At 41.7% G+C, this 16,921-nt stretch overlaps 1 protein-coding gene and 1 long non-coding RNA gene across 2 annotated transcripts; both read right to left on the reverse strand.

Moving 5' to 3' along the window:
* Window positions 1–832: 832 nt before the first annotated feature.
* fam98a (family with sequence similarity 98 member A) lies at window positions 833–7,672 on the reverse strand. The gene is made up of 8 exons (XM_082556233.1): window positions 7,481–7,672; window positions 6,629–6,777; window positions 6,253–6,387; window positions 4,975–5,156; window positions 3,445–3,525; window positions 3,243–3,359; window positions 2,253–2,420; window positions 833–2,013 (listed from the first exon to the last, which is right to left on the reverse strand). Exons 1-8 carry the CDS (start codon window positions 7,516–7,518, stop codon window positions 1,414–1,416), a joined length of 1,470 nt encoding a protein of 489 aa, XP_082412359.1. The 5' UTR covers window positions 7,519–7,672; the 3' UTR covers window positions 833–1,413.
* Window positions 7,673–14,455: 6,783 nt separating this feature from the next.
* Window positions 14,456–16,120, reverse strand: LOC309720868. Its single transcript, XR_014280584.1, has 2 exons — window positions 15,824–16,120; window positions 14,456–15,162 (listed from the first exon to the last, which is right to left on the reverse strand). It is a non-coding gene; the product is annotated as an uncharacterized lncRNA (long non-coding RNA).
* Window positions 16,121–16,921: the final 801 nt, after the last annotated feature.

The following is a 16,921-nucleotide window of genomic DNA, read 5'->3' on the forward strand; positions in this document are numbered from 1 at the left end:
GAAGTAATCAGTAATTAGTTACTGATTACTTTTTTCAAGTAACTTGATCAACACTGGTGAGGACCTTAAGCTGACTGTTAACTCTGCTCCAGCTCTCTGCAAAACCGCTAGTCTTTTTACCACTGCTCAATATAAAGCATTCTATCATACTGTACAACAGCTTGGTAGGGAAACTACACAGCTGCTGTCAAACCGCTGGCAACCACCCCTCAGCCTCCTAGTAGATACCTCTATGGTATCAACTTGAAACTCCTACTGCTCCTCATTTTAGGGTTCTTGCACAAAGTTAGGTATCCACACTGTCAGCCCAGCATTACAGCAACATTGTAAAGGACGTTACCAATCCATTTTATCAGCCATCCTCTTTGCTGCCATTTGGAAGACAGCATAGGGCTCAAAAGACCTGCACTTCCAGATTCAGGAACAGGTTCTATTGAACAGCCATAACTGCACTTGGTTCTCATTTTGGCATCCTTCAAGCAAGTCATGAGATGCACTTGGCACAATTCCCTTTAAATTGTGCCTTGTCTTTAAAGCATTCAGGTCAGTTTTTATGGTAGTCTGTATCGTCTTAAAACAATTAAAATTATAATAGCATTTCTCTTAAGCATATTGCATACATAGGACTGCTATGCCATTTTCAACTGTTCAAGAGAGACAACAAATTTAACTGTATGTGTCGCACGAGACAGATTGCTATATTAGAATTAATCATTTCATCAAAGTGTGCCTAATAAAATGCCCAGTGAGTTTATAACTCTGATGTAAATAATTGGCAATGAGGGAATGTCCCCATCTGATGTAGATAATCAAGACCATTGAACCTGTGACACTCGTTTCAGCTTTTATTTCTCATTCACTCATCCATGCAAACCTTTCAACATCCATACCTGTATGCACACAAGCTTCCATTAGGAGTACAAGATAGCATCATTTTGTTTTTTTAAATAAGTAACAAAGGACTCTAGTCAGATTAACCGAAACAAAACTAAGACTGGAAAATGATGCTTTTTTCCCTTCAAGTCATTCTCATATTCACCAAAACTAGAAGAATTTCAAGAATCCTGTAATATCAGTGTGCACCTCTAATTTCAGATACAGCAAATGCACACACACTGAAATTTTAGGGACCTTTAGTTTTCGAAAAAAATGTCCACAATAAGGCTAATTAAGCAGAGTCCAACTTGTCGACTAACCACTTATAGCAGATCTATATGAAAACAACTGAAAACAAAGGGCCACTTTAGAACTGCCCTGAATAGAGACCATAACAGTCTGGTGAAAAATACTACCTGTGTTTCTATAACGTCAGCTTGTAACCATTATAATAGTTGAAGATCAGCTGATAAGGCATTTTAGATGAGTTCATGAACGAGAAGCAGTCGACGTGGACTCTGCTGTGCTGCCCTGCCTTCAGCTAGTATAATGTCTGCCTTGACTAAAGCCAGCCTGGCTATAATGCTGCCCACCATGCTGGAAGAACTGTTCAAACTGTCCTCCTTGGTTAAAATTCTGCCCCCCTCTTCCTCCCCAGCCCCCTCCTTGTCCTCCTCCTCCCCTTCCTCCTCTTCCTCTACCCCCCCGACCTCCTCGACCACCACCTCTGTCTTGGTAATGACCGCCATCATGGTATCCGCCGCCTCCTCCTCCATGGTAGTTGGGATCCTGGAAGCCTCCTTGGTGGTTTCCTCCATAACCTCCTCTTCCTCCTCCCCCGTGATGACCTCCTGCATCCTGATAGTAGCCCTGGTTGTAACTGCCTCTCCCTCTTCCACCTCCTCCTCTACTTCCTCTCTCCCCGTGTCCTCCTCCCCCGGCTCCCCTCTCATAGCCCCCACGGCCACCTTGAGAGCCGTGATCGTATCCTCCCCTGCCACCTCCGTGCCCACCGCCGCCATAGTGTCCTCCGATTTGGGGAGCATCTTGACGCTTCTGCCAGGTGGGCATCTCTGGAGGCGGAGGCTCAATCTCACACGGCCGACCTCCCCTGTCTGGTACTCGGCCCATCAGAACCTGAGGAGAGGAAATGTGCTGAAATCAAACAGTTGTGGGACGCTTGACCACAGCGCCACTAGACGTGACGCGTGGATGACCAGGAGAAACATTTCAAACTAAAGTTACTGTGCTGAGCTTTATATGTTTATTACCACCAAACAGTCAGTATTAAATCAACGCATTTTACACTGAAATAAAAACAGAGTAAAAGACATGAAAAGGAAGAAGGACAGGTGTCACTGCACTGATGAGCCCACCTTATTGATGGCACAGGCCGTCTTCTCTCTTATCTTGCCGCTGCTTGTGCGGAGGATCTTGGAGAAGTCTTGGCGAGCGGCAAGAAGATGAGCAACAGAGACTTTACTTTTGTTGGCAAGAGCTGAACGCAGTGGAGGGTAAACTTTACTCAACTTATCAGCATGTGTCTGAAGAGAGATGAGCACAATAAAGCCCATAATCCACAACAGGACAGTAACACATCTATTGTATTAAACAGTATTTTTCAAAGTATATGACTAAACACGAGACTCAGAATCAACAATCAACTGGCAGAATTATTTGAAAAGATGATTACTCTTTTCATCATTTTATAGCAGCTTATATTCCTCTGGATTTCAGGCTGTATCTCTTCAGGAAGCCTCTAGAGGCAGGAATTTCTCACCGTTTTATATTATTTTCAAATAATAATTACTTATGAAAAGTTGTGGTCCGGATGAAGTTATTACTTCAAGTCCACCTATTCTGCCTTTTCATATTTTCTGTCATATCTCCTGTTCAGATACTCATATTAAACATAACCAAAGTTTAAATGATGAGTCCAGCGTATGTACATGTGAGCCAAAAGCTCAGGCGCAAACTCCTACTCCTGGCTCTATATGATGTCAGCGAGAGCATGTGGCCGTAATGTCGCACGCAGTTCTGTTTGTCAGCAAAGCAGCCACACCCACCAAATGAATGGTGACCTTACAGGAGAAGAGCCAAAATAGCTATTTTCAGATGCAGGACAAACTGACGGCAGCACAAACACCGGCAAAAGATAAATAAGGACTATTTTGGTTTTGGCCCAACATTTTTATAGTGAGAAGAACAACATTTAAGAGAGCAGAAGATTTTGTAGCTAACCCAATTAAGAACATTTGCTATGAAAGAGAGCAAAGAGCAGTACCTCTGTAACCCACAGTGCTCCTGTTTAAAAAGCTAGACACGTGCTTCATACTTGGTTAGGAGGATGCCACGTTGCTACGTACCTTTGCTCTATCGGACCAACCGAAGGACTGCACCGTCACGTCAAGACGTTTCAACAGCATCTTCCTTCTCACCTCATACTCATTCACTAGCGCTTGGTTTATAGCCTCAATTTTTTCCTAAGGTAAAAAGATTAAGAGAGAAGAAAGAGTCTTCACATACTATTCACTGACTGTTCTGCATTTCTCCACCATTTTTACTTACCATGTGCACAGGTCCAAGGGGCTTCTTTAACAACGGCTCCCCTACATGGTTTGGTGGAACTCGACTAAGGGCTTCTTTCAGCTGAAAGGAAAAAGAGAGCATGTGCAGATGTGTGCAAGTTGAATTGTAAAAGTATCTGCTTTCAAAGAAAAAACACTTTAGGAGGGCAGGAATCCTTTCCCTGACTTCAGATTGTCAGCCTCATGGTTGGTTGTTGCAAAACATTCATTTCTCTCAGTGTTGCTGGCAGGCAACTCACATCCTTCCTTTGCTTTTAAGCCTACATTTTAAAACTCGTTCACTCATTGTAAGTTTACACACTTTCTAAAATGAACACGAGTACCATGCTTATACACCTGTTTTACACTAAATGTCAAAAAGAGTGAAAACAGTGCTGAGCAGTGCTTTCATGTAATATCAGTTTCTACCACAAGATGGTGCAGCATCCACTCATAATTCAACCTGAAGAGGAGGAGCACGGGGACATGACAAGTATCTATTCCAAATGATAAAAAGTCCACATGACAGCAGCTTTCTACAGCTTTGGAGATGAAAACAATGAGTGATGATGTTGATTGGAAGCCACAAAGCAATGGCTATATTAATAAAGTGCTAATGTTTCCCAAATGGACTTCTTCTTGTTTGTCATTTTAGACTAAATGCCCTGCATGTGATTACCTCAATTAGACTTACTTTGCTGTGGAATCTAAGAGCAAACCATACATTTTATTTTCTTCATGTTAGAGGGTGGGCAACTACACGAAATATTCTGGTAAAACACTGCCCCTTGGTAGTAATAGTTTGGGTACATTTTGCAGAGGTCAACAAAAAAAACCCCAATAACAAGAAGGCTTTGTATTTCTCTGTAACGGTAACGTGCAAAATTCATTATGAAATTCTGCCTCGGCCCTGAAACTTTAGCCATTTTATGTTTATTCACTGCAAAACAGTTATATTTTAATCATTTATCTCATATATGTGAAAACGAATAAATTAGCAGCAGTGGGAAATCTTTGGGTTGGGGCAGGCAAATGTTAAAGTCTGCCTAGAGTGCTGACACAGATGAGATGTTATCAGATAATAAAATATTAAATAATCATCATAAACATTTATAACCTCTCATCTCAATTACTGCAATGCACTTCTCATAGAGATCAGCCAGGCTTCCATTGCTCGCTTACGGCTGGTGCAAAACACGCTGCTCGATTTTTTTCTGGTGCAAGTGAGAGCACATCACTTCAAGTTTAGCATAACTTCAGTGGCTGCTCGTTTATGAATTCAAAATCCTTTTATTTGTCTTCATGTCTCTTAAAGGTTCTGCCCCATTTATCCGTATGAGCTGCTGCACCCTTTTGTCCCAGATGTTTTTGCTTGTTTCAAAGGTCAGAGGTGACCTTTACAGCTGCTGCTCCTTCACTCGTCGTTTTTAACTCTCACCCAGTGCGAGTTATCACAACACGATGTAATATGGTGTCGCTCTTTTTTAGAGACCCTACTTTATAGTGGACACCACCTCTGTGTCTAACTGACCTTCTTCTCTATGCCACTGAAGAACTGGAACATGGTGATGTTGGCTGGAGGCTTGGACATGCCCAGTGCCATGCAGATGCCCTTCAGTTCTTGGAACGCAGGGCTTCCAGACTCCTGGGCTTTCTTCTGAGGCTTGTTAACCAGGATCATCCTCGACGCCTCCAACTCAGAAACCAGAAAAGCTGAAACCCCCCAAAAATGAATTTGAGTAAATTCTTATTGCTTTGACAGTGAGATCAGGTTTCTGAAAGTCACATTTCAAACAAATCAGCTCCACTTGAGATTTACAAGTCGGCACTAATCTGTGTTTTGAGGCCAAGACAGTGAAGCAATACTCCACCTTCATTTACTTCCCTCTGAAAAACCGACTGGGAACTGCCCAAGTTAAAAGACACACAGAGTGTCAGGGTGAAAACTGTGGCGACAGCCATGGCTGCGTTCTGTCCAGACAGGTCAGATCCAGTATCCGCTGCTGATTTTCCTGCCATCATCAAACTATGTTCGTAGTTGTTCAAGCTCAGTTTAGATTTATTGCTCATGTTTGACTCCAGCCCTGCCACAGAATGGTGAAATGTCCACTGTACAGCACCTTTCACCTTATCACAGGTGTGAGAAGCAGTTAAGAAGATGGAAGGATGAACAGATTTTTGTAATTTGTCATTATGTTTTCCTGACCTGATTCTGACCTGAACTACAGCAAAAACATGAAGCCAGTGGACCTCAGTGTTTATAGTATAATTACTCCGTTTATGCGCTGATGAAGTCAGGAAATTCAGAGGATGACAACATGGGTGACTACAGTAATGCTGCATGAACACCAGCGACTGCACAGACAGATTTGCAGATTTATGGATCGTGTATGAGAGTAATCCACAGTGAAAGAAGTAAAACTAGATGAAGGCACCTACCAGAATAAAGACACTTCATTTCTAAATGCAGCATATTACTAGTAAAGCTGCCACACCTTCTCCAACCAACAGGTAAAACTGGACACCTGCTGAATGTATGAGTCCTTAAAACTCAAACACCAGTGGCACACCCACAGTGAATGTTTCACTTGTTTTGCCTGCAGTGAGAGCATAGTGCACAAGACTCACATCTTTCCTCTCCTCTCACTTTTTTTTGCTTTCATCCACATTAGACATTTAAATACAGAAGACATGTTGACATTAGGTGGGCCTTTATCACAGCCTGTGTGTGTCTAAGCAGTTCATAGAAAGTGTCAGGTTTAAGTTGCTCTTTAAAGACAGGCGTGGTTATTAAGAGTGTTTTTCGTACTTATAAGCAGCAGGCAGTCTGTCCTGTTCAGGAACCTCTGGGTAATGTCTCCACTGGTGAGGACAGAGTATGGACAGGTGAGCTCTGACAGCAGGCCGCTCATCTCCAGCTGGAAGCCCTCTGCCTCACTCGGGCCTGGAACAAGAACAAAAAGCACTTTCTAAATGTTGGCTTTTAGATAAACAAGTTGGTTAGATCTCATTTCATTAACTCATGTATGATACCCACAATCATGGACTGAAATTGGAGGCCAGAAAATAACAAACACTGGAATAGATGTTCATTAATAATCTGCTGTACAACTATTCAACAATTATATTTTACATTTGTTAGCATCAGGAAGAGCTTCATGTCCTAGTGAATGAGCAGCGCTTACAGTTGGTAGCATGGACATTTTCCTCCAGCTTGCAGTAGAGTCTGAGTTCTGAGACGATCCAAGCACAGAGCTTGGTAAACTCGGGTGAAGCTGCTCCTCCGCTCACAGCAGATTCCAGAGCTCCTTCTTCCAACAGAGGGCCTTGGTACCTGCACTCAATCAATCCATCCATCACACACACGCGCACACAAATAGAGCTCATATTAAAAAACAACAACAACAACAAAAATAAAAAAAACACATAAAACCTCTCTCACTCTTGATGACGAGTAGAAATGAAGCCTGCTAAGAGAGCCAGAGCGTCTCCAAACAGAACCAAAGCACATTTTAAAATGTGGTTATTTAAGGACTCTCTTCTTACTGTCAGGCTTACATGAGGCAACGAAAGTGGCACGAGAGCCCCAGTGACTTGGGAGAACCTACTGGAAATTTCAGCGTATAAGAGATTAATCTGGAACCATCTTCTCTATCTTGTTTAGAAAACTGGTCTGAACTGGTTAATGCAAAATAATGTGTTGGAGCTATCCTCGTATGCATTTTCATGGCAGCAGCAGCTGCTGCTGACGAAGCCTGTAGCTTATCATGTCAAATCACTGTGTAGGCTCGATTTGCATGACTATGTACACACATCTATATGACACTCATAAGCAGCGATTTTAAATTTAAATAAATAAATAAATAAATACACAACACCGCCCGAACGCTAGCTACCACACCAATTTAGCCGTTTAGCTCAAGCTATATTTGTATTGCGCTGGCTAAAATAGAAAAGAATGGGCAGGTCTGCTCCCTGGAGCGTGGCTAGGCACACAGTGTTTCCACAGCGGGATACATAACCGTATTTTCACTTACCCTAAATCTTCCAGAGAGACAAGAATGTCATTCTCCATCCTACTGTTCCCGAGTTATCTACTAAAATCACGAAATACAGATTCCACATCAGCCAGCTCAGCATACACGTTTAACTTCTTCTCCTTCTTCGTTGGATTCATTGGCGGCTGTGACCCCAACTTGGATCGAGCTTTTTTCCGCCACCTGCTGGACTGGAGCGCGATCGGTGACTGCGTTCGTGTTTTTTTCTTCGCTTTTTTACGGCAGCTTGCAGTCTATCAGTGTTGAACTACTGCCATCTCTTGGGTTATACTGCGACACTTCAATTTCCTTAGGAATTTCTTCTGGAATGACAACTGCCGCACTTGTTTAATTTTTGGATTTTTCGATCCATCTGTATAAATCTGCAAATAGTCACTGTACTTGTACCTGAAAAATCCTTTCCTCTTTCCCAACAATTTTCTAACACTTTCTTAACAGGATGACTTTTATTATGACCTTTCAAATGTATCTAATAATTAACTATTAACAGTTTTCTTCTAATATATAGTGGCATTTCACCTGATTCTACCCTTAAAGCACATATTGGCATTGTTTTAACTGACCCTAAGCAAAGTCTCAAAGGTGAGTACTTTTGTTTGCTTTGGACTGTTTAATTTTTGCTCCTTTCTTCTCAGGACCCCGGCTCCAGCTTCCCCTCCACGAAACTGGTTGTACTGGAGATGTATTCCTGTTAAAAGTTAGTTCTTCCTTCCCACTTTTACCAACTGCCCCAACGTTCCCGCTCTAACAACTGTAGAGTCTTTACTGTACGATATGAAAGTGTCGATCTTAGGTAAATACATCTGTACCGAACTGATTTGTTTGCACTCTAAAGTTTTTTTTTCTGTTGTTTTCATTTTTCACACCTTTTGCTTTGTTTTACATACTCACTGCCCAGTTTATTAGATATCATTAGTACCACATTGGACCCTCGTTCACCTTTAGAATTGCTTTCATTATTATAGATTCAGCAAGGTGGTGCTCAGAGATTTTGGTCCACATTGACATTGTTTCATTATGCAGTTTCTGCAGATTTGTAGACTGCACATCCATCATGCCAATCTCTTGTTTCAGTACATTTCAAAGGTGCTACCGGATTAAGATCTGGTGACTGTTGAGTCCATTTGAGTGTTGAACTCTGTTAAAAAAAACCTTTTAGATTATTTGAGCTTTGTGATATGGTGCGTTATCCTGCTGGAAGCAGCCATTAGAGGGCTGGTCCAAATGTTCATAAAGGGATTAACACGATCAGAAACAATACTCAAGCAGACTGTGTTGCGCTGGCTAACAGCTTCAGTGCACCTTAGCATTCCCCAAGTCCTTTGGTGATGGCGATGAAGAGAGCAGCCTAACATCATTAAAATTTCCAGTAGGTGTTCGGATGGGCTGACGTGATGAATGTGCAAGTCATAATATTTCCCTAAATTTGTCACCCATCTGTACCTTCATAATGTTGTCCTTTTTCAGAGCTTGTTTAGCCAACAAGTACACCATCTGATTTTGTTCTTTGTCCCCGTGACTATCATTCTGTTATCCATATTAGTCACTTTAAAATGAGACTCAATGTTCAGATCAACAACAAGAAAAATCAAAATTACAAAGCGCAATGCAGCTCTGTCCAGATATTTATGGATTTATTGTATTCAATCAAATGCTCCAAATGAGCAGTTTTTAGATTTGTGAACAGGCTGCTTTGAATTGGGCGTATGGCAGTGTACTTTTAATACTTTATGATGTTGGTTAACGTTGGTGTTTGCTCTTCATTTTCCATTGTTAGACTGAGGGCTTTTGTGTCAACCACACTGTACATGAACAAAACTGGACTGCAGGTCTCTTGGTTCGGTTCTCAATCCACATGTTGTATTTGATGAAAATGAAGTTTGAAACAGTCGGGCCAACACATCTTGGTTTGTGTGCGTTATCACTGTTTCCAACTATGGACAGCAGGTATACTGCATGCTCATCATTTAAAGCAACACATAAACTACTACAGGATACTGAGGAAGTCCAATGAAGCACAAACACCAGATAATACAATTAAAGCTTGTTGACATAGTGTGGTGGGATTCACTAAGTAAAAATGAGGCTTAATCCATCCAGTATAAAAAAGTATAAATATAAAAAATATAAATTGCAGATTGATCCAGCCTGGCCCACGATTTTGCTTTTTCCACACGGTGCAGGACTCTTCCCCATACCTGCCTTTTGGGAAATGTAGTTCTTTTTCCATCCCCAATGTTCTGTCAACATTTTAGTGACGGCTTCGGCATGGAGCTGTCGCCCTCCTCCGCCCACACCTCCAGAGCCACTGCTTTATCCACAGATACAGTACACAGGTACAGTAAGCAGATACAGTACACAGGTCCAGTACACAGATACAGTAAACAGATACAGTACACAGATACAGTACACAGGTACAATACGCAGATACAGTAAGCAGGTCCAGTATGCAGATACAGTAAACAGATACAGTACACAGATACTGTACACAGGTACAATACGCAGATACAGTAAGCAGATACAGTACACAGATACAGTAAGCAGATACAGTACACAGGTCCAGTACACAGATACAGTACACAGGTAAAGTACACAGATACAGTAAACAGATACAGTACACAGATACAGTAAGCAGATACAGTACACAGGTCCAGTACACAGATACAGTAAACAGATACAGTACACAGATACAGTACGCAGATACAGTAAACAGATACAGTAAACAGATACAGTACACAGATACAGTAAGCAGATTCAGTACACAGGTACAGTACACAGGTAGAGTACGAAGGTCCAGTACGCAGGTACAGTACACAGATACAGTACACAGGTACAGTACACAGGAACAGAAAGAAGATTCAGTACATAGGTATAGTACACAGGTACATTACACAGGTACAGTACGCAGGTCCAGTGCACAGGTCCAGTACACAGATACAGTACGCAGGTACAGTAAACAGATTCAGTACGCAGGTACAGTACACAGGTACAGTACGCAGGTACATTACACAGGTACAGTACGCAGGTCCAGTGCACAGGTCCAGTACACAGATACAGTACGCAGGTACAGTAAACAGATTCAGTACGCAGGTACAGTACACAGGTACAGTAAACAGATACAGTACGCAGGTACAGTACACAGGTACAGTAAACAGATACAGTACGCAGGTACAGTACACAGGTACAGTACGCAGGTACATTACACAGGTACAGTACGCAGGTCCAGTGCACAGGTCCAGTACACAGATACAGTACGCAGGTACAGTAAACAGATTCAGTACGCAGGTACAGTACACAGGTACAGTAAACAGATACAGTACGCAGGTACAGTACACAGGTACAGTAAACAGATTCAGTACGCAGGTACAGTACACAGGTACTTTAAACAGATTCAGTACGCAGGTACAGTACACAGGTACAGTAAGCAGATTCAGTACACAGATACAGTACACAGATACAGTAAACAGATTCAGTACATAGGTACAGTACACAGGTACAGTAAGCAGATTCAGTACACAGATACAGTACACAGATACAGTACGCAGGTAGAGTAAACAGATTCAGTACATAGGTACAGTACACAGGTCCAGTACACAGGTACAGTACACAGGAACAATACGCAGGTACAGTAAGAAGATTCAGTACATAGGTACAGAAAGAAGATTCAGTACGCAGGTACAGTACACAGGGACAGTAAACAGATTCAGTACATAGGTACAGTACACAGGTACAGTAAGCAGATTCAGTACACAGGTACAGTACACAGGTAGAGTACGAAGGTCCAGTACGCAGGTACAGTACACAGATACAGTACACAGGTACAGTACGCAGGTAGAGTACACAGGTCCAGTACACAGATTCAGTACACAGGTACAGTACACAGGAACAGAAAGAAGATTCAGTACATAGGTATAGTACACAGGTACAGTACGCAGATTCAGTATACAGGTACAGTACGCAGGTACAGTACACAGGTACAGTACGCAGATACAGTACGCAGGTACAGTACACAGGTCCAGTGCACATGTCCATTACACAGGTACAGTACACATATACAGTACACAGGTACAGTACGCAGATACAGTACGCAGGTCCATTACACAGGTACAGTACACAGATACAGTACACAGGTCCAGTACGCAGATACAGTACACAGGTCCAGTAAGCAGATTCAGTACACAGGTACAGTACACAGGTACAGTACACAGGTACAGTACGCAGGTACAGTACGCAGATACAGTAAACAGATTCAGTACACAGGTACAGTACACAGGTACAGTAAACAGATTCAGTACACAGGTACAGTAAACAGATTCAGTACGCAGATACAGTAAACAGATTCAGTACATAGGTATAGTACACAGGTACAGTACACAGGTACAGTACGCAGGTACAGTACACAGGTACAGTACACAGATTCAGTACACATGTACAGTACACAGATACAGTACACAGGTCCAGTACACAGGTACAGTACACAGATTCAGTACACATGTACAGTACACAGATACAGTACACAGGTCCAGTAAGCAGATTCAGTAAACAGATTCAGTACACAGGTACAGTACACAGGTACAGTACGCAGATTCAGTACACATGTACAGTAAACAGATTCAGTACACAGGTACAGTACACAGGTACAGTACACAGATTCAGTACACATGTACAGTACACAGATACAGTACACAGGTCCAGTAAGCAGATTCAGTAAACAGATTCAGTACACAGGTACAGTACACAGGTACAGTACGCAGATTCAGTACACAGGTACAGTACGCAGGTAGAGTACACAGGTCCAGTACGCAGATTCAGTATACAGGTACAGTACGCAGGTACAGTACACAGGTACAGTACACAGGTACAGTACACAGATTCAGTACACAGGTACAGTACACAGGAACAGAAAGAAGATTCAGTACATAGGTATAGTACACAGGTACAGTACGCAGATACAGTATACAGGTACAGTACGCAGGTACATTACACAGGTACAGTATGCAGATTCAGTATACAGGTACAGTACGCAGGTACAGTACACAGGTACAGTACACAGGTACAGTACACATATACAGTACACAGGTACAGTACGCAGATACAGTACGCAGGTCCATTACACAGGTACAGTACACAGATACAGTACACAGGTCCAGTACGCAGATACAGTACACAGGTCCAGTAAGCAGATTCAGTACACAGGTACAGTACACAGGTACAGTAAGCAGATTCAGTACGCAGGTACAGTACACAGGTACAGTAAGCAGATTCAGTACGCAGGTACAGTATGCAGATACAGTAAACAGATTCAGTACATAGGTACAGTACACAGGTACAGTAAGCAGATTCAGTACGCAGGTACAGTACGCAGATACAGTAAACAGATTCAGTACATAGGTATAGTACACAGGTACAGTACACAGGTACAGTACGCAGATTCAGTATACAGGTACAGTACGCAGGTACAGTACACAGGTACAGTACACAGGTACAGTAAACAGATTCAGTACACAGGTACAGTACACAGGTACAGTAAACAGATTCAGTACACAGGTTCAGTACACAGGTACAGTAAGCAGATTCAGTACGCAGGTACAGTACGCAGATTCAGTACATAGGTATAGTACACAGGTACAGTACACAGGTACAGTACGCAGATTCAGTATACAGGTACAGTACGCAGGTACAGTACACAGGTACAGTACACAGGTACAGTACACAGATTCAGTACACATGTACAGTACACAGATACAGTACACAGGTCCAGTAAGCAGATTCAGTAAACAGATTCAGTACACAGGTACAGTACACAGGTACAGTACGCAGATTCAGTACACATGTACAGTAAACAGATTCAGTACACAGGTACAGTACACAGGTACAGTACACAGATTCAGTACACATGTACAGTACACAGATACAGTACACAGGTCCAGTAAGCAGATTCAGTAAACAGATTCAGTACACAGGTACAGTACACAGGTACAGTACGCAGATTCAGTATACAGGTACAGTACGCAGGTACAGTACACAGATACAGTACACATGTACAGTACACAGATACAGTACACAGGTCCAGTAAGCAGATTCAGTAAACAGATTCAGTACACAGGTACAGTACACAGGTACAGTACGCAGATTCAGTATACAGGTACAGTACGCAGGTACAGTACACAGGTACAGTACACAGATACAGTACACAGGTCCAGTAAGCAGATTCAGTAAACAGATTCAGTACACAGGTACAGTACACAGGTACAGTAAACAGATTCAGTACACAGGTACAGTACACAGGTACAGTAAGCAGATTCAGTACATAGGTACAGTACACAGGTACAGTAAGCAGATTCAGTACACAGGTACAGTACACAGGTACAGTACACAGGTACAGTACGCAGATACAGTAAACAGATTCAGTACGCAGGTCCAGTACGCAGAAATGAGGGAGAACATATTTTGTTCATTTGTTTGTTTGTTTCTACAAGAGCTTTGTGTGATTTGATAAGTATCTGAGGCTGAGACCACAGGACAGTAAAACATGATTTTTGGGCTTCATTTCTGTACTGAACAGTCATTTCAAGATTAATTAGTAAATAAGAATTAGCTGATGTTGTTCATGAGACTAAAGTCATATCACTTTGGTAATGTAAATATAATATGGCCAATATTCTAGTTATTATATTAATCATTATTAGCTATTACAGCAGTGAACATGAACTCTGTGTCAAATACTGAGCTTCAGTACAGATTCAAGTTGCAGTTATTTATATGTCTTATCACCTTAAATCTTCACTCAAAGACAAGTATCTTTGACAGTGCATATATAGGTGTATCATATATAAGAGACAAATGTTGTTCCTTCATGCTGGCATTACTAAATTTGGCTCATTGCTTACATATATTTATAAAAAGAAAATGTACAAGCTGTGATAACTGTTTCTGATAAAATGAAGAGTAGGCTGATATATGAAATATTCCTTTATTGGGTGAGAAAATCAGACCATGTCATAACTGCTTTAAGTCATACAGAATAGATATCAGAGCCTTAAACAGGCTGGCTTCTGCTAAATGGGTCAAACTGGGCAGAAAGTAAACAAACACATAACATCCTTACAGAATATGATGTAACACTATAGATCAACTTAGCTCAGAATATATAAAGCATATAAACAATTACAGCAATATGATGCAACAAACACAGCAGTGCTACTGATCCAAAATACTCAAAGCTTCATAGAACTGAAACAAACATTTATTTTTAGCTCCATTCTGCTGCTGATACATACTTTAGGTTTCTGAACATTAAACTTGTTGCTGCCTTTCATAGTGTGTAACTTGAAGGCCCTGAGTACTTTCTCCCACACTGGAAACACTGGAATGATAAAATTATTTGAACATTACCTAATAAGACTGATTCAGGACAGACAGTTAGTTATTTTAAACTTTCCTAGCAGTCCTTCACAAACAGGGAACAGTCTGTCTATTCTCTCCATCTGTCAGCTGCTGCTGGCTCTTCCTCCTCCTCTTCCTCACACACTGTTGAGTTTGTCCTGGTGGATCATCAGGGGTGCAAAGCCTCACAGATGATGTGCAGCAGTGGGTCCCTCAGTCTGTCCTCACTCTGGACACTTGCAGTCGTCACACATGGAAATCAAATGTGTGATAAGCTGCAGGATTCAAACACAAGTGTGACTTATAAACACATGTTCATATTTTTATTACACAATCAGAGAGAAAGAAACAGAGAGAGTGCAGGACAGACAGACAGGTGACAGTCTCAGGTGTATACACTGCTACAAAACAGCACAAAAGAAGGAGGATTTAGTGTTTGTGTTATTACGAAACAAGAGGAGTTCCCAGATGGTACAGTGGACACACATGTGTGACTCCTGTGATTAAAGCATCTTTCTTTCAGCTTAACGAGTGAACCGTCAGCTCGTTCAAACACACGTTAAAGTCCGTTTGGCTCGACACCACCGAACAGAGGCAGCAATATAACACAGCTAACATTAACAGTGCAGTGAATCCTGCTTGTGCCGTGATATTCAGGACTGCAAACCGAGCAGCATCACTGACTTTCAGCTTGTTGTGTTTGTGGATATATGACTGACTTTAATTATCCACAAAATCATCACAATCTCTGTAAGATTAAGGTCGACTATATATATATTTTTTAAAGTAAAGGCTTTAAAACCAAGTTAATTCTGAAAGTACAGACATGACTAATGTCACATAACTTTCCCGACATGTGGCCAACAATAATGGTTTAATGTTCTTCATTAAAAAAATATTTGCGCATAAATAAGTGACATAATATTCAGTACTTACTTCTGAAAGTTTACACTTCCTCCGCTCCGCTTCCACCGTTTTTTTTCGGCAAAATTATCCACACCACCACCGCACTATGAAGTCTGGGATATGTTGGGCCATGAAGGCTACACCGACCCATCCTTAAAATTCAGGGAAATTATGGACGCATTTGAGGGCCGCATTTCGAGCAGCCTTTGAATTGGGAAAGCCTTCTCTTGTCGCTGTGACGTAATCGGCCTTAAAATGCGGCCTTTAAGGCTGCAAACCCCAAATCCGGTCATTGGTACTTCCTGGCTTGTGTAGTTACTAGGTAACAAAAGCTCGTATCTTTTCATTGTGTTGTAATTTGTTTTACTGTTTGGTGTTTGGAAAGCAGTGTTGTTGACAGACCAGCCAGAGTGTTTGAGAGGAGGCTCGACAGTTCTTTGTTGGTGATTTTCCATGCATGTGTAAAATGTTTCTGCACAGTTCTGCATGTAGAAATTCTGTCTGAGTAGACCCCAAACTTCGCAACCTTACAGAGCAATGGTCAGGATGACACTATCCAATATTTCAACCAGGAAAAAGTCATACCCCATCATACCACCTTTGTGCTGGTATGACAGGCCTTTTCCCCAGAAGACGTTTTAACATTTGTGACGGTAAGGAAGGCTCAGGTCTAAATAATGCAATGAATGCATGCTGGTCTGGTTTCAAAGTTTCCTCAAGTTACTGTCACTGATTTACTGTAACACGGTCGTGGCTCATGACAACTGGCATATCTCTGTCAAAACAACTTATTTAATCTTCAGCAAATGCAGAACCGAGTCTCTTTGGCGATCTGCCCATAATTCTCTGATAATGATACTTCGGAGCTGAGAGTGACACATGCACAATATTCCCGATAGTCATCTCTGTCCTCTCATGGGAAAAGTACAGCAAATGGGAATTTTGTTTAGCTCTGCAGCTTCTAAACGGCACTGGTGGTTTGCCACCTTTGGTTCCTCTTTCAACAACAACAAACAAACAGAATATTAAGCAGTTTTAAATGATCTGTGCTGATCTATGGGAAAACATACATTTGCAGTGTTTTACAACTATAAGGAGGTAAAAGGAAAGATGATACAACTACAAACA

The sequence above is a fragment of the Aulonocara stuartgranti genome (genome assembly GCF_965226115.1).
Source record: "Aulonocara stuartgranti genome assembly, chromosome: 13".
Taxonomy (NCBI): domain Eukaryota; kingdom Metazoa; phylum Chordata; class Actinopteri; order Cichliformes; family Cichlidae; genus Aulonocara; species Aulonocara stuartgranti.

Coding starts and splice junctions, on each gene's coding strand:
- fam98a (XM_082556233.1), bottom strand. CDS start 7,518: ATGGAGAATGACATTCTTGTCTCTCTGGAAGATTTAGG. Junction 3,360..3,444: donor CCCTTGGACCTGTGCACATG/GTAAGTAAAAAT, acceptor TTTTTACCTTAG/GAAAAAATTGAGGCTATAAA. Junction 2,421..3,242: donor GTTGGTCCGATAGAGCAAAG/GTACGTAGCAAC, acceptor ATCTCTCTTCAG/ACACATGCTGATAAGTTGAG.